This window comes from Petromyzon marinus, chromosome 6 (assembly GCF_048934315.1).
Source record: "Petromyzon marinus isolate PM22_M1 ecotype Great Lakes invasive population chromosome 6, UKy_Petmar_22M1.pri1.0, whole genome shotgun sequence".
Lineage (NCBI taxonomy): Eukaryota > Metazoa > Chordata > Hyperoartia > Petromyzontiformes > Petromyzontidae > Petromyzon > Petromyzon marinus.
Genome location: NC_133672.1, coordinates 7,420,674 through 7,439,061, shown reverse-complemented (window position 1 = coordinate 7,439,061; position 18,388 = coordinate 7,420,674). Strand labels below are relative to the sequence as shown.

Below are 18,388 nucleotides of genomic sequence, written 5' to 3'. Positions count from 1 at the left end.
GTGCGTCCCGAGTGTGGACGGTCGCTCTGCGCGCCGTTTGGTTCGCGAGCTGCCCCCGCGGGGGAGACGCACGCCGAGATGTTCAACTCGCCACTCTTCCCCCCCACTGCTTCCAACTCCGCCCCGCGCACGCGCGCACGGCGACGGAGCCCGAGCAGCGGCCACGGGTTGGGGGAGGGCCGGCATCAGAGACAGCTGCCGGCTTTAGCGGCAGGGCCTCACCCGCCTCCCCCCGCCAAGGCACCCGCCCCCATGGGCGCATGACCGAGCGAGTGAGCGAGCGAGCGGGGGGAGCGCTGTCCGAGCGAATCGCTTACGCAGCACAGCTCGGATGGCAGCGCGCACACCCCTGCGCCGGTCATTCCACGCGCGGCTGGAGTTGCAGACGTAGAGAAACAGAAATACATCAATTAGAGAAAGAGGGGAAAAAAAGAACCCTGCAATCAAACACCTACTCGCGCAGACGCAAGCACAAATGGTGCCCAAGTGTCTCCCCCACGCTTACTTCAAATCTCATTTGAGCCAGTGCTATAAATGCCCCAATCCTATGGTGTGGTCATGTCTCAGAATCAGAACGAATTAGGATCTTTATTTATCCTGGAGAAATACGATGAGCTATTAAGCTCCTCGCCACAGGCAAGCGCCCTGCATGACTCAAGCTAACGGGAATTCCAAAAGTCTCGTCGCCTTTTCCGCTTAAGTGTCCATTCGTGGTGCCGAGTCCGTGGCGGAAATTCTACATTCCTATGGAAAAGGTCAGAGTGCTCATAGAACGTGGCCACTGTTGAGGAAAAGTGGAGCGGTACTGAACAAGAGATCGGAACGCAAGGTAAAGCAGCACACTCGTTCCAACGTCGTTCACATGCTCACAGACGGGGCAAACTCAAGGGCATTGCTGTGGTCAGTTTGCCGCACGGCGAGAGTCGTGGCGTTGCGGGTTTGCGGGGTTGCGACGCGGAGTATAATTAGAACGCTCGCGCGGAAAGGCCTGGAACGGCCTGGCACATTCGGCGGGTTCCAGCAGAGGGGATTATGTCGTCGTGCGCTGTGTGTGTGTGTGTATGTGCGTGTGTGCATGTGTGTGTCCGTACATGCACATCTGTGCATTGCGTGTGCCCGTGCATGTGCCCGTGCCCGTGCGCGTGCATCTGTCCGTATCTGTGCGTGTCCATCTGCGTGTGTCCGTGCGTTTGCGTGTCTGTGCGTGTGTGTGTCTGTGCTTGTGTCCGTGTCTGTGTCCGTGCGTGTCTGTGTGTCCGTACGCCTATCTCTGCGAGTTTGTCCTCTGCAACTGTCACCCATTCAAAGTTCGTCGCAGCGAACCCACTCCACCTGCCGTACATTCACGCGGCGCCCAGCGGAATAATGCACTGCATGCCCGTGAGACACAGTGGCGGCTTTGGGAGGCCTTCAACCAGCAGTGGATTGACCTTTGCTGACGATGCGCAAAAACAAAATGAAACCGAGGGAGACTACGCGCCGGGTCGGACCTCTGCGACGGGGCGACCCCTCGCGCGTCGTTACGCGACTGAAACAAAAACATCGGCGGAGCACGAGGAACAAACCCCGCAAGTACCTCTCTTTTTGTAGTCTCCGAAATCCTCGTCCAAACCCCGCAAGTACCTCTCTTTTTGTAGTCTCCGAAATCCTCGTCCAAACCCCGCAAGTACCTCTCTTTTTGTAGTCTCCGAAATCCTCGTCCATCGCTGCTGCTGCCGCCGCCGCCGCCGCCACCGCCTCCCCGCTGACCGAGACCGATCGACCCTCAAGCTCTCCGGTGACGGCGATCACGGCCGCACGCGCCCACGGCTCCGCATTAACATTCGCGTGCAGCGCTCGCGCTCCGCAGCACCCGCAGCAGCCTCAGCCAATCGCATAGAGGCGTTTTTTTTCCCCGTGTTCTCCAATTCCCCACCCCCCCCCCGCCCGCAACCTTCCCCGTGTAGAAAGCCACCATCGCTTCAAAATACGGGTCCCCCGCTTGGCGTACGGCCGGTGCCGGTCGGAGTGCAGCGAGTGGAGGGGACTCCTCTTGTGAAGGGTGTGTGCTCATGTGCCAGTGTGCCGGCGTGGCTGTGCGTCTGTGCGCCGGTGTGCTGTTGGCGAGCAGCCGCAGTTGGCGCGAGGGTTATATTTGGGAAGCAGCTCAACGGTGTAACGCGCGTCAAGTTTTTAAAAGGAGCCAGCCGAATGGGAGAGCACCCTCGCCTATTTATTTTGCATCCAACGTTCCACAAATGGATGGCAATTCGTTAAGAATGCGAATAAGTGGGCTTGCAGTGCAAGTAATCAGAGCACAATTATTTCATCATCGTCCATCCTAAGCCGTCACTATCCCTCATGATCTTGTGATGTAATGATCTACCCAGAAACTGCACACGAGCTCATCTCACTGCTCCACCTCCTGGGTGGACATCGTCACGGCACGTTGCCCGCCTTGGCTGCCACGCTCGACGCGCCGACGCATCGATAAGCAACATCAATTATAGAGATCACGTATTATTGGTCGCGAAAGCCTACATATGAAGTTATTATTATAGAAGTGTTCATTAATTTTTACGGAATTTTGTAAGGTACTTTAATTAAACTAAAACTATTTTTTTAATTTTGCCAGATAAGGCCCACTGAGCTACATAGCTCTAGATTCACAAATGGTAGCTCAAAGGAGTGGCTTATCATCATGTAGAAATTTATGGCAGCCAAATGCGCATGTTAATTCTAAATGTGGAGGGTAAAAACGGGAGGGCACTGGAGCGGTGAGCGTGCTGCGCTACGAACCCGGTGACCGGAATTCGATTCCTGCTCACGGCCAACAACAGTGACGATTATCTGCACCGGTCACGAGCCTCCCCTAAGTCGACTCAGACTTAAATGAGTACCTGGTGCGGTGTGTAAAAACATCGCCACTGGGGAGACAAAGGCAGTCGGGTGTGGTGTTGGCCACCCACTCCCTCGTGTGCCGTTCAGGCCTTCATAGGTGCGCGCTAACAGCACTTGCCCCAACAGTCTGTTGAGGCTATACGGGGGGTATTTGTTGGAGATATATTGGTGGTGATGATGGTATTGATATATTGGTGATTGAGATGATGGTACTGATATATTGGTGGTGGTGATGATGGTACTGATATATTGGTGGTGGTGATGATGATGGTAATGATACAGTAGATCATCGATTATCCAGTTGAGAGGGGGTTGAGGATTTTTAAAAGCATCGCCACTGGGGAGACAAAGGCAGTCGGGTGTGGTGTTGGCCACCCACTCCCTCGTGTGCCGTTCAGGCCTTCATAGGTGCGCGCTAACAGCACTTGCCCCAACAGTCTGTTGAGGCTATACGGGGGGTATTTGTTGGAGATATATTGGTGGTGATGATGGTATTGATATATTGGTGATTGAGATGATGGTACTGATATATTGGTGGTGGTGATGATGGTACTGATATATTGGTGGTGGTGATGATGATGGTAATGATACAGTAGATCATCGATTATCCAGTTGAGAGGGGGTGCAGGATTTTTAAAAGCGCCGAGTAATCACATCATTATTCAAAATAGCTTATTTTGCACATTCTTGTGTAACATTATGTTTCTAGGTGTTCAGCATGTATTTTTAGTGTTTTAAATGTTTTTACTATATGAAATTAGCGTAACTAAACAAACAAAAAGACGAATTTATATCCAACTTAAAAAAGTGACCGTATATACTGTACAACCATGCTTACCACCCAAATCTCGAAGACTCTGCATGGGGTGACGTACATAGTGCTGGTTACAGTCTTTGGAGCGTTTTTTTCCGGTTTCATCGGATCTGTCTGAGACCGCCGGATAAGGAAGCCGGATGATGATGGTGGTGATGATGATTTTGGTGGTTATGATCATAGCACTGATGGTCGTGATGATGATGATGACCGTATTTATATATGCGTGACGTATGTAGAACTTCTTTCACACCGTACGTATCCAACAGTGCCAAATCGGAGGTGCGGTGGAAGGACAAACATGATGACCACAGAAAACGATGACAATAAGGACAATCACTTTGCATCGGCCAGCACTCAGCACAGAGCCCCGGGCATCTCTGGGTACCTGCTGGCAAGTGGATCTTCTCCAGCAAGGACTGCCGTGACTTTCCATCCTCTGCCTTGGCTGGCAGCTTCTTCTCCACCTCCGGCTGTTTCTCCTCCTCCGTCGCCGCCGCCGCCGCCGCCGCCGCCTCGCTTGGCTTCCCGCGGGGCCTCACCTCGGGGGCGGGCTCCTCTCGCTCCGCGCCGCCTTCCTCTGCGGCCTCCTCGATGATCACTGTGGGGGGCCCGAACCCCGGCCAGGAGGGGGGCGGCTGCGACGGACGGAAGCCCTTGGGCTCCTCCTCCTTGTCGTCGGCAGGGGCAGGTCTCGCCGTTGCTGCCGCCGGAGCCCCGACCGGGCCCTTTGGTTCGACGGCGGCGGCCTGCGGGGGAGGCCCTGCGGCTCCACCGAGGGGTTCGGGGATCACGGTGACCTTGCCCGGTTTGGAGAGCTCCTCCTCCTCCTCCACCGTGATAAGGCTCTTCTGGACCCAGGGGGCAGCCGCAGACGCCACGGTTTCCTCTGAGTAGAACTCGTTCTCGTACTCATCATCGTCATCGTCCTCCTCCTCCTCGCTGTCAATGACGCGGACGGCAGAGGGCGGCGTGTCGAATTTGGCGACGCTTACGGCCACGGCAGGCTCCTGCTGCTGAGGCTGCTGCTGAGGCTGCTGCTGAGGCTGCTGCTGAGGCTGCTGCTGAGGCTGCTGCTGAGGCTGCTGCTGGGGCTGCTGCTGAGGCTGCTGCTGGGGCTGCTGCTGGGGCTGCTGCTGAGGCTGCTGCTGAGGCTGCTTCGCGCTTCCCACTTCAAAGTCCATGAAATCGTTCGCTGCGAGAAAAAAAGGAACGAAAGGAAAAATGAGTGGGCAAAGACAACAGCGATGTCGCGCGTCGCACGGATTAGTAATGTGGAGCACACGAATACTGACGAGTGTGCGCGTGGCTACACAATGCTGACGATCACCATCACGCATGCGTATGCGCACACAATTACACACACACACACACACCGACGCACGCGCGAATAAACACGCGCACACAATGAACGGCGGTTCTGCAAAAAGCAGCAGGGGGCAGAAGCCGTTTGCATCCGGTGGCTGCAAAGCACAAACAACTCCACGGTCAGAGGCGCAGCGACAAGCAAGCGTGAAGCGACTGCGCGCGGCGGCCGAGCCATCGCACCGCACACGCGCACGCCAGGGTGAGCGGTTAAGAGTCTCCGCGCCGCACGCAGTCGGGCGGACACGGCGGTGGGGGAGCGCAGATGGGATCAGTCTCGATGGGGGCGAAGCGATGAAGATACCCCCCCCGCCCCCCCCCCCACCCCCGCCGTTACGAGCTACGTTGACTACAGAGCGATGGTGGGCATGCCGGTTAGCGGCACGCCGCTCGCACTGAATGTCGTTTACCTGTCCCCTGCCCTTTGGCAACGCGAGCGCTTCCCAGAGAGCTCTGGTGCTCGCGCGGCGCTTGAGAAACGACCGCCGTTGCTTCGAACTCTTCGCGGGCCGTCGTCGCCTCGCCCGTCGGGGCTTCTTGCGCCGTCTCTTCGGCGGCGCGGAGGGCGTCTGGCTGCGGGGCCTCGTCAGAACGATCCCCGTGCGTCTCACCGCCTGCCGGTACTTGCTGGTCCTGCCGCCGCTGCTGCTGGGGATGCGAATCCCGCGCTGCGGCTCGGTCTTCGGACTCCGCGGACGAGTCGCCCGCCGGATCGGTTTCCGTGGCGACGCGGTCCCCCGTGCCGGTGGTATCCCCCTTGGCACGTGCGTCACTCGTGGGCGCCTCACACTCGAGGGGGCCTCCTCCTCGCCCCACCTCGTGGCCGACGATGATCGCCGCCGCCGCCGCACGAGCACAGTTCTCCAGGTTCTGCGCTGTGGCCTCCGTGAGGGATCTCGAGGCGTCGTCCTTCACGGCCACCGAAGTCTCCTCCTGCTGGTCGCGCCGCCGTTTCAGTTCACCGCCCGCTCGGTCCATGTTTTCAATGTCAGAGTCCCCTAAATTCACCTCCCGCGTCTTCTCAAAAGCAGTCTCCTCTTGCCGAGTCACCGGCTTCCCCACCGCGGATTTGTCCTCCACGTGGCTCTCGGTCGGGGCGACCGGGCAAACGCTCTGCACAGTCCGCCCCGACGCCGGTGTCTCCGTCAAACTCTCCTCCGTAGCGGCGGCGATTATGTCGGTGAACGGGACCTGCACGCTCGAGGCCTCCACGGCTACCGAGCCCACCGCCCGCGCCGCATTGCCCGGGAGCGGGAAATCGTTCCCGGCGTCTTCCGCCGGCAGGCGCCCGGCGCCCCCAGGCACCGCGGCCTCCGCGCAGACGGCCTCATTCGCTTTGCGCGTGTCGGCAGCCACTGCGGCGCCCCCCTCCCCCTCCTCCCGCTGCAGGACCTCCTCAATGGCCAGGCGAGAGTCACCCTTCATCTTCTCCAGGGCCCGGCTCAGCTCCTGCATGCTTCCCTCCACCGCTCTCCTCGTCTCCGCCCGCTCGGTAGCCGCTGCCCAGAGCTCTTTTCCCTCCTCCTCCTCCTCCTCCTCTTCGGTGTCGACGTTCCTCTCATCTGAATCGGCGGCGTCCACACCGGTGGCCTCGGACACTCGCTCCGAGCCGAAGTCGCGTTCCCGCGCCGCCGACTGCTGCGCGGCGCAAATGGCAGCCTTCGTGGCAGCTTCCAAGTGCTCGCGTTCCTCCTCCTCCTCCTCCTCCTCCTCGGCAACGCTCTTACCTGCAGGCGCCTTTTCAGTGACGGAGTCTGCTTTCGGAGGGGCAAACTTCTCCTCTGCGTGGTGACCGTCGAACGCTTCCCCTTCACCTTTCTCTGGCTCAACGGGCTCATCGTCGTCACTTTGCACGCGCGCTACGGCCCTCACTCCTGGCCCAGCGGTGGCACCCTCCAGCAAAGGAGGCGCCGCAAGCACGGCGTGAAAAGCATCGCGCGAGCCGGCAGGCCAGCATGCCGTAGCGGCCGCGCCTGAAAAGAGCATCAAGCCACAAACGCCCCCATTAACATCTCTACAAAAGCATTTGTTTACACCACGTTGCGATCCAGCGTGCGTGCGTGCGGACGTGCGCAGCCGAGGCGCTGGCTCGTGAGTGGGTGCGCTCGACGCGCCAGCGGGTGACGGCCTGGCCGGGCTCACGACCGCTCCGGGCTGTTCCATGGGGGCAATAGGCATAATGCAACACTTCTCAGTAAAAATCTACCTTCTATTCTCTTGCTTGCTTACTCATGAAGGCCCGGAAAACACACGCACGTCGAGGAATGACATTCAAATATCCCATTTTAAAAAGTAAACAAACTGAAAGGGCAGAAAAATGAATTAATATTTAAAGATAAAGAAACAAATGTGTTACCAAAGCTGTAATAAATATATATTAACACTTTGCTCTATGAGACCACATTTATAAGCCGTGGGCAGCCACCTGACCTTCGCTGTTACAGCCCGCATTCTGAAATTCAAAGTGTCAATGGTGCAGAACCTTCCAAACATCTCTAGACTCAGCAACACATGTTATTAGCATTACCATTATTACGACCGTTCAAGGAAAACTCTGGCGGGTCTCCTAACTCTTGTTGGTAGTCGGAGGTGACGCTGCTGCTACGTGAAATCCCAATTGAGTTATTTCGAGTGAAATTTTTTGAATTGGACTGTTTGGCCAATCCAGGGTGCATTTCACGGCATTGTTATTATTCGCCACTGCGTTCCAAATTGCACCGCGTTGCCGTCACTGCATAGCCGCACGGCATAACCGTAAAAACGTATGCAGCAGCATGACTGCATTCGCAGTCCAGAAACAAGGGGCAACCACCCACGGCCGCAAACACATCACCTTTAGCTTTTGTCTACAGGCCCTCGGCCACACGGGGTCGTGAGTCACCGGAATCCCATTGCTGTGGTGTAACCCAGCCCAAGGATGACAATACGCAAATGAAGTAAAACCCACCGCCGTCCTTCAAACACACACCCAGGGCAGAGGTCCGTCACGTGACCCTCTCTTCATAAGCGTAGCTGCCCCTTGGTTTACCATGGTAAGAGGTTTTACGGTGAAAACTACTGCTTCGTGACGCAGACAGGAAAGAGGGAAAGCACACAACCATAATCCCCTTAAACAAACTGAGAAATGTGCATCAGCTTGCACAATTTTCAATAGCCAGCTAGCTAACTAAACATTTAAAAAGTGAATGCGTGGTGATGCTGGTGCTTGACCACACTTCACTATGCTGGTCACTGCAGGTTGGTGAATATGCACAGCATCTATACACACCAGCTTTGATCCCTGCGATGAACTCATGCTTCTGTACAGCATCGTGAGATACGCTTGCTATCGTAGACACTGGATGTACCGTGAATTATATTGCATTATTTATATACAGCACTAAAAGCAATAGCCACAAATCTATAAAATCAAGGTAATGCCATACACAAATGATATATATTTTTTTTAAAGTTAAATAAAAAATAAAATTTGATTTCACACTGAAAATGTCAAATGGAAATTGGCCAAACATTGCAGGCAGAGTTCTCCTGTGAAGCTCGACATTCGGCAAGGGGGCTCTGTCGAGTAAACAAAAGGCAAATACTGCAGCATTACGTTCAATGACACGGAGTGTAACATTGCCCAGTACTTGTGGACAAAGTCCATAATTTACACACCCAGTTGCTAACCAAATCTGGATGGCGGTGGCCCACTCTTGTTCACCTGCGTGCGCATCCTCAGCGGTCTGCTCCTCGCGTGGCCCCTCCGCGTGCCCGCCGCCCGCGGCTCCCCCCCGAGTGGGCGGCACTCCGGGACATTTTCCCCCAAGGTGCGGCTCCACGGCCTCGTTGCCGCCAGCCACACACCCGCCCAGGTCTCCTTTGGAGGAGGCCACCGGCTCGGCTGCCCGCACACCCTCGCTCGCGGGCCAATCGTCTCCGCTGCCCCACGACGCCCCCAGGGACTCCACGCCGAAACCCGGATCCTTTCCGTCCCCCCCGGCGTGCGAGTCGGTCTTGCGGGGCGATCTCTCCTCCTCGTGGGACTGCGGCGCCACTTCCTCCACGAAGTCTTCCTTCTCGCCGGGCTTGCTCCCGCCACCCACGACGCGTACTCCTTCCTCACCAGGGCTGGACTCCTCGGTGGAGCTGCTCACGTACGACGACGTCAGGGAGTTGTCCTTCTTGGCAATTGGGACTTGCTTCTCCTCGGAGGAATCAATCCCGGCCAGCTGCTGCTGCTGCACGGTGGTGGCAGCGGCGCTCGGTTTGGGGAACACGTGGGCCAAGTTGCCTGTCACGGGACTCGAGTCTTCTCCGGGACTGCTCTCCTGGGACAGTGAAATCGAGTACTCCATTTCTGTCGAAGGCTGTCGCATCTGCACCTCGTCGCTGGCGACGATCAGTTTGTCCGTGAATTCTTCCGAAATGGGGCTGATCTCCTCCAGCGGGCTGCTCTCCTGCGAGATGGAGATGGTTTCCGCCTCGGAGTATCCTGGGTGGTACACCACCGGTTGTTTCTCGCCCACGTGCGCGTCACGTGGCTTCAGTGGCTCCGCTCGCTCGTCCTTTCTTGGGTTCTTCGTCAAAACCTCCCCGTCGCTTGGGCCGTCGCTCTCCCTCTTTTGCGGAACAGTGGTATCCAGATATTTTTCCTCGGCGAGAGAGATGAGCTTTTCCATTGGCTTGTCGGGAGACGTCGCTTTTTTAGGCGTCTTGTCTTCCGACGGGCTGGTCTTGCCGGACAGAGACCCCACTGCTTCGGGGCTGCCCCGACCCTGAAAAGAAGCGATGGAGCTCTCCGTGAAGAGGGAGGGCGGCGTGGGGAACACCGTCACGATGTCGTCCGCGGGGCTGCTGTCGCAGGATTCGATCTGCGGCTCCTCATCGCTGCGGGGGCTGCCCGCGGCCTTGTTCAGATCCACCTCGCTCAGGCCTGCCGTGGCAAAACGTTCGCCGTGCCCGGTCGACACGGCCTGAAAGATGGACGGCGAGGTGTCCTGGTAGAAAGCCTCCTTCTGGGCCTCAAAGTCGCACGTCCAGTTTTTGGGCATCTCCAGCTCCACCCGCACACCCGCCGGGCTAACGTCGGACTCGTCGCCTTTCTCATGCGCCAAGATCTCGAAGTCACTCATTTGCCCCATCTCCATATAGCCAGTAGCTGCTGCTGCTGCTGCTGCTGGTGGTAACTCCGTGGTTCTGGGCTTGGTGTCAAGCCCAGCCTTGTCGGCTCCAGCGGCGCCGGCGTTCAGAGTTTCGGCCATCGCCCCAAAAGCTGAAATGAGAGGGAGCAACGGAGCGGAGGGGGGGGGGGGGGAAACAAAAGATACAGTAATAGCCAGGAATTAATATTATTGTTGTTATAATTCAAAATAATACAAAGTCTGTACAATAAAAGTGTACGTGCGTTCGCTGCACGCACGAATGAAAGTAAAAAAAAGTACATTATGAACTATCATATTTAGTAGAAATGCAAATCCTTCACTAAAAAATGTATTCTATACCCACAGCAGTAATAGAAAATACATGAGAAAACATAAAAAACTCGTTTCTTTATCTATACACCGATGGATGAGGGCCTCCCAATGCTGTGTCCACCATGGGAGTTGTTTAACCATACGCCACCATGCTGATCACTGTGGGTTGCTAAAGTGAGGTTCAGATAAAAAACGCCACCGATGTTTGAGTCATGGCCGGCAATACGACTCGGGACCCCGGGTCCACAGAGCAGTGGATAGCTAACCACTGTGCCACCACTCCGCCCTGGGAAAATACACAGTCATTTTCCGAACCGATGCAAAGGGTGTCACAAGGAGGTACGAGGTTTAGACTAAGTGGACCTAGGCCACGTTCAGATAGATATCACTTGTCAATGGTGTTGTTAATGGCGAGGAGTCAAACTCACGTTGCTGGTAATGAAGAGCAGTTAATGAATAAACAGCATGTTTCCACTACACAACCTTTCAAGCAAATACAATCATTAGTACTGTACATTTGGTACTGGTGCCATTCCTGCACCGCAAGGCTATCAAGAGAGGGAGCTCTAGTTTCATAGTAGGAGGCGATGTTGCTATGAGTTTCCCAAATTAATAGCTTGCAGGTAAAATACTCAATTGGGAAGCAAATATCACAAGAGCTACATCCGAGATCATTTCAAGTGACCCCTGGGTCACATGTAGAGGGCAGCACTTCCACAGCAGGCCTGCTACATCTGCGCCAGTGTTCTGGCAGAACGTTCACGAGAACAGAAATGCCATGGGATTGGTGTGATGGTGCGAGTTTCAGAGTTCCTGTTACAACGCGCATTGCGTTATTTAATTATGCAACTAGCACAATTCGTGTACGAGCTCCCGGACCAGGCCGGAGGACAATCCTTTGCCACCGAGTTGATCGGTGAGAGGACAGTAGTTTGCAGCGCATCAGCCGAGCTGCCCCGGGTCATTCCTGCAAGCAGGGGTAGTGGGTGGGCGGGGACAGTCAGGGTAGGGGTGGCGTGACTTCACAATGAAAACGAAAATCTCTCTCGGAGGAACAGAATAATGGATGGGGTTTTTTGTTGAGTCACTTGGGACCCAGACCATCTGCTCACTACACTTGACAAACCGGTTAAATCACAGGAGGCTGCCTGTATTCGAACCCAAGGGGTCAGCGGTGCCAACTCAGCGCTCCGACATCCGAGTTACTTGGCCACCTCCTGGGACTTGTACGAATACGTGGACCACAGCCACAGTCCAGCCCAACCCCTAGCTGCACCGTGTGCTCAATCGTGGCGAGTCTGGGGTCTCAGTTCAGTCACCAATGGCTGCACGGAACGACACCCCCGTAACTCCCCTGACCTGCCGTCTCCTGGCTCCGTCTAAATCACACCTGATTGTTTGGTAAAGGGCAGAGGAAAGAAGGTGCTAATGAATTCGGGAGACGAAATTAATATTAAATGAGCCCCACAGCAAAAAAGAAAATTAGGCACATGCTCAGAGGCACATGCACCCCCCCACCCCGTCCCGCTGGGCACTCCCAGCAGCACTAATGAGGTCACACAAGTGTGCAGCCCTGGTCACGGAGCAGTCCATTCCCACGCGGGGGTGACGCAGTCGCGGAACGGTGCCATTTCCTCTCCTTCCACGGGGACCCCTTGACAACAGCCTCGGGTAACACCGACTTGAAGTTCATCTGCCCACTGAGGCTGTTAAAAGGCAGTGGAATGTAGTCAATAATTGAACCGTGTGAATACGGCAAGGGGAGAGTGTGTCTATGTTTGTGTGTGGTCAGAGTTGGCTCAAATGCACATTGTAAACAGTTTTCAATTAATATTCTGTTATTTTGGGCATGTTTTTTCTTTTCTTTTTATAATCATAGGTCTACAAATAGTCAGGAAAACTTGAAATCTAAATGCTCACATTCAGGGGAGTCTTGCTTTTTAATATTTGGCCAGTTCATTCATCATCATCAGCCACAATCACTCCACTGCTGGACGAAGGCCTCTTAAAGATGTCACCACCTCTCATCCTAAGATGCAACAATTCATCCAGTAGCTGCACATGAACCAATTTCATCTCCTCTGTGTGCTCGGACGTGTTCCATTCCTTGACTGCCACTGCATGACAGAGAATGTATTAATTTGGTAGAAAACCGGAGTAGACGGAATTACCCATGTGCACGAGTGGATGATGCGCAAAAAGTATCGTGCACATGACGAATCTGTGCAATCCATCAGCCCTTTCTCAAAAGAGATGGGATTACAGACGCACGGCACCACGCCCAATACAGCATTAACATTCACAACCCGTGCCACAGCTTTTTTAGACTTTAAACCGTCAACTCCACTGTCAAAAGTAATTATTGGTAGGATATATGACGGTGTTGTGAGCAGGTCAATGGTGACTGGGTGGACACATTAGCAAGTGCCCTTTTAAGGCCTCAAACATGGTTTCGAAAAAAAAATCGACGGCCGTCTTAGGTTTGCATACAAAATCGACCGCTGCCGTCTGTCGCGAGTTACATCATCTATGAAGCCCGGCCACCGAAAAGGGTAAAATGACCCCTGCCAAAGGAGTGTGGATTTTATACCAGCGGTTCAGGGCCCATCAACAGATAGGAAGCCACACCCCGCCCCTAACTAAGTCGGTGGTAAAATCCCATGATCTTGGGTGACAAGTCAACCAATGTTGACTTCCCACAACCAGGTACTGTTCTCATTTTATTAAGAGTGCCAAACTGCGAGTCGACTCCCGGCTGAGTTTCTTAAATCGAATTGTGAGACACTTGCTCTGCCACATCATCACAAGGTCTGATCTCCATGCCGGATAAAACAAATTCCAACCCAATACGGTACCATCAATGCGACTCTTACAAACGCATGCAAAAGTAGGCCAAAATATCCTCTGAGAGGGGGGCTCACCAGCAGAGACCATTCCACAGGCAGTGATGCGAGCAAGTTAATGCAGGACTGCGCTTTACCCCAAACGTGGGTGGGGTGGTAGAGCAGTGGCACGGTGGTGCAATGCACTATACGCTGGAGGACGCGAGGTCAATTCCTGGCAACAGTAAACACTTGCGGAAAGTACAAGCAGTGCTCGACTTATATTACAAGCCTGCATGTTCAGATCAAGACTGTGTAACAATACGTAAATTACGTTCCTGAGATCCGTTCACAAGTCGATTTGTTCGTATCTCGGAACTTAACAGGTAAATTGTACGCAAGGTCATTATTATAAAATGTGTTATGGTTCAAAGGGAAGCATTGCCAAACTAATACATTAGAAGAAATAGTATATTTCCATGTAATACTGTAAAAAAAAAACATACTGCAGCAAATAAAAATAAAGTAACACGAAAATAAAAAAAATCTGTTGTATTTTCACTTACCTCGAATCTTTATGCTGGCTTGCTTGTCGGAAGGGGCGTGCATCACCCGGGATGCTGGAACTCATTACATCTGACGGAGGATCACTCCGCCAAACAAAATAGTTCCGCGGTACGGTTCGTAAGTACGACCGAACATTCGCAGGTCAAATGGTGAAATATAATAACATCTTATGGTGGTTCGTTCGTAAGTACTAATGTTCGTAAGTTGGACGTTCGTATATCGGAGACTGCCTGTACTGTAATACCCGAACTGGTCATTTGCACCCCTATTCCCACCAACTAGCACTGAACAGCGTTGTGAAGTACGGTCAAACAACCCTCATGACCAACGTTGCCAGGGTGAGTCATTTTTCAGCAGTGGATTCGCTGTAATTGTACAGCACTCAACGAGGGCCAAGGAGGATGCTGTGTGCATGCAATGCGTCCAGTGCCTGCTGAGCTGCATTGGTTTTCGGTTGCTTAACGAATACATTGTAAGGTCGCACTCATTACGCACAAAGTGCTTGCCACAAAAGAACCACATTACCTTGCTGATCTCGTCAAGTAACATGAACCATTATGCAAACTCTGGTCATCCTCGCAGCAGCTTTTGGCTAGCCATTGCACACTTTCGGATGCGCTTCTGCGGCCAACTGGAACGCTCTTCCTTCCGATATTAGAAAGCCACTGGAGCTATGCACTTTTAAATATAGATTGAAAACTAATTTCTTTAAAACCGCTTTTGTGTTTAGTTTGTTGTTCATCCCCTGCACCTCCGATTAGCACGGTTGGCTACGTACAGTGCAAAAGAAGTTCAGCATACATACAAGTAAACCAAGTAGCTCCTTGTAATTATGTTAACATGCTCACACAATGCACAAACACATCAGCCTGCCACACTCTACCAGAGGTGAGATGAGCTCAGAGATAATCCTACAAATTTCAGTCACTGGCACAAGCTCAAAAACCCTTTGGAATCAGACAAAAATATCCGCAGATTTTTACCAGCCAGTACAAGAGATGACAGCGCTTCCATTAAGTGATATTTTGATGGAATACATTGGGGATTAGTGGGTGCGAGTGCCACGATTTGGCCTGGCTGCCTTTGTGTGGGCGAAAGCTTTTTGCTTATCTTTAATCCCCTCCTTTCCAGCCCAAATCCAAGAGCACCTCTCGTGCACTGTATGGGAACCAAGAGTCCGGTACTGAAACCAGCCCCCTCGTGCGTGAGACATGCACTCAAGCACGTGACAATAACCGAAGCACAAACAGCAAGGTGGCGTGCTTTTGCAATCCAGCACTGTGGAGGTAGCAGCGAGGCTTGGTGGATAGCGCAAATAATGTTAAAACTCTCATCTGGCTTGTCAGAGGGCAGTACAACAAAAATGTGGCCACCATCAGTTCGGTCTGTATGGGATAGTGTTACCCCCTCGCACGTGTGGGTTTTCTCCGGGTGCTCTGTTATTTTCCCTCCACATTTAGGAACATACATTGAGAGTATTTGGCTGCTATAAATTTCCACGTGATAAGTCACTCCCCGTTGAGCTATCATTTGTGGCCAGGTCGCTTCTGAAAAAAGATCTATACAGCTCAGTGAGCCATACCTTGTAAAACGCAAAATAGCAATTTTCCTTCCACTTGTAAACACTCATTAATTTTTCATATATAGGGGACCACAGATCTTGGGCAATTTTTGGCACCAGCTCACTGTCTGCCCTTCCCACTTGTCTGTGTTTCCTCCTCGTGCCTCTGAGTCATTCTGTCTTCGAGAGAACGAATACTGCACATGTTACAACTTGAAATCATTTTATATTAAGTTTACTGTGAACTTGGAAAATACCTCCGTATTCTTGTTTCAAACAGGTTCATAAGAATACTGTAACGATTGAGGACTATACAAGCAGCCAATGGGTGGGCGGTTGTTAGCACAATGCACTGTGGAATCAGGTTACCCGAGTTAGAGTCCTGGCCGTGGCTACATCAGTGATGTATAAAACTGGCACTCCATAATCGAGGTACTGTTGGCCTTCACAAACGCATCGTGGCCAGCATGGTAATGTTTGGTCAAACCACATGACTGACACTGTGTGGGGAGGCCATAATCCAGAAGCAGATTCACAAAGGTATATTTTACCGACGTTATAGATATGACACAATTTTACATTTTGACGGCGGTGTGCTGGAGGTCGTGGGTTCTATCCCAACCCTGAGGCCTGCCTATTTGGAGTTTCCATGTTCTCGCTGTGGTCGAGTGGATTTTTCTCCAGGTCCTACGGTGTTTCCCTACACATTGAGAATCAACATCACGCATTTAGAGTATTTGGCTGCTATAAAATTAAACAAATAAGCCACTTCGTTGAGCTATCATTTGTGGCCAGGTCGCTTCTGAAAACGAGCTACATAGCTCAGTGGGCCTTACCTTGTAAAATAGTACAAAAATAGTTACTTTTAAACTGTTTAATATATGATGTAATAAAAAGAGGGCGATACGTTTTGTCTGTTTCATAATAACTTCTACAACAATACATTGTATAACAATAAACAGTATATTTAAAAAAAATGTTTTAATGTACTTGGCCACGTCCCATAGATGTCAACTCTTCGTAATACTGCATTGAAATGCGTATACAGCATTAGCCGCTTCTGTACACACTCGATGTGGTTGGTGGGGGGTTTCCCGCCTTCGGGAGGCAATGCCACCAAGTTTAAAGGGGGTAGTGGATGAATCGTCTTGACTCCACGCACAACAATCAATGTTCAGACATGTCACTTGTGGAGTTGAGGTATTCTACTTTCCATATTACAGGTTTTTTGGGTTAGATCACTTAAATATATAAACGTGTCGTTAAATCCGCCACCACCCGATGCAGCCAATTAATAAGGTTTGTCACGCAAACAGAACGTGGCCAATTCGTCACTAGTACAGCATACCGGTGTGTTGGAGAACAAAGCCACAACATTTACAATCTGAGTACGACGTTTCGCCAGGAATTACAACTAGCTTCATCAGGCGACAACCAGATTTGTGGAGGAAACCTCCGGTTTAACGACACGTTTATATATTCAGACGATCTAACCCAAAAAAACACTGTATTATGGATATTGGTCGCGAAAGCCTACGTGTATTCTACGTTGTATATTGTCTCCCCTTTAGGAAACACAGTACCGTACACACATCTACCGTCTCAGCAAATCCCCACCTGGTTTTCTTATTTCCAAAGCAATCATTTTGACCTTTGACCCAATCATACGGAACGCGGCCAATCTCATCCCTATGTCGGAGCTAAGCAGGGGCAGAGCCTGGATAGTGCTCCGATGGGAGGGCCACCAGGCGTGACGGGCGTTCTGGGTCACTGCGGGATCCTTTGTCAATGACGGGCCAAAGCAGAAACATCCGATGTTGAACTACACGTACGATGGCTCCGACGCCTCACACACTGACCGGTGTGGTTCAAGTCACGTGCCCCATCCAAGCAAAAAAGGTGGCTTGACACAAAAAGGGGCCGGGCGGACACGGTTTTTAAGCGATTCAAACTGCCGCGCGCTACACCGAACTTCCAAAAATCAACGAAAGTCAGCTTCGTGGCCACAATGAATTGACCGACTGAACTTGAGCCTGCCATGGCAGCAGCAGCGGTCATAAATAAAGACCCACCCCTGGCCGTGCAACGCGCGCGCCGCCGCGACAATGTTGACGCAGTGGCGGCGAGGTCGGGTCGGAAGCACGCCGGCTCCAGCAGAGGGCGCTCGAACGTACCACGCGTTTGGTGTCGCACGTTCTGTACGCATGGCATGCACGCACGAGTTGAACTTCTTTCGCACCCTACGTTGCCAAACGTGCTAATGCGGAGGTGCGGGGTGGGAGGGGCGGGGGGCTGGCAACAAAACCTAACACAAAAACAGTTCTAAACAAATTAGTTTTCAATCTAGACTTAAAAAAGTGCATCGCTCCAGCGGCTTCCTAATATCTGAAGGAAGAGCATTCCAGACGGTCCCAGAAGCACATCTGAAAGCGCGCGATAGTGTAAACAATATTTGTTCGATGGGAAGCCAAAATCTACTGCGAGGGTGACCGGAATTTGCATGATGGTTTACGCTCCTTGACGAGATCAGCAAGTATTGTCCTTGAGACCATCAACAAAAACCCTACACACTCACTACCATCACTACCAACTACATCGCGCCACCATATTCTCTACCACGGCCGCACGAACAGCCAACACAACAGAGTGCCACTCCCTCCCCACCACAGCTGTGAATCTGGCTATCTAATCTAGCCCATTGCAGCCACCATCTTGCCGTTGTTCTTCTGCCAACAAGTCCAATTATTTTACGTGGACGGCTGTGCTCTAATTTTCTTTGGCGTGTGCATCTATTGTGTCTCTTCTCTCGTCACATCCATATCCTCATATCTCGTGCCACCACATCGAGCAGAATCAGATTTTTTCACAGATGTCCAATCGGGCTGGGTAAAAACGTTACGACAACATAAAAACACGATAGGAG

At 52.5% G+C, this 18,388-nt stretch overlaps 1 protein-coding gene across 3 annotated transcripts in view; it reads right to left on the bottom strand.

Moving 5' to 3' along the window:
- Positions 1-18,388, bottom strand: part of LOC116939593 (uncharacterized) — a 40,090-nt gene that overhangs the window by 18,357 nt on the left and 3,345 nt on the right. For all 3 annotated transcript variants that reach the window (XM_076063200.1, XM_076063198.1, XM_076063199.1), the window contains 3 exons: positions 8,763-10,313; positions 5,470-7,032; positions 4,083-4,889 (listed from right to left, as the gene is read on the bottom strand). In XM_076063200.1, coding sequence (XP_075919315.1) covers positions 4,083-4,889; positions 5,470-7,032; positions 8,763-10,313 — 3,921 coding nt within the window. The remainder of the gene's footprint in view (positions 1-4,082; positions 4,890-5,469; positions 7,033-8,762; positions 10,314-18,388) is intronic.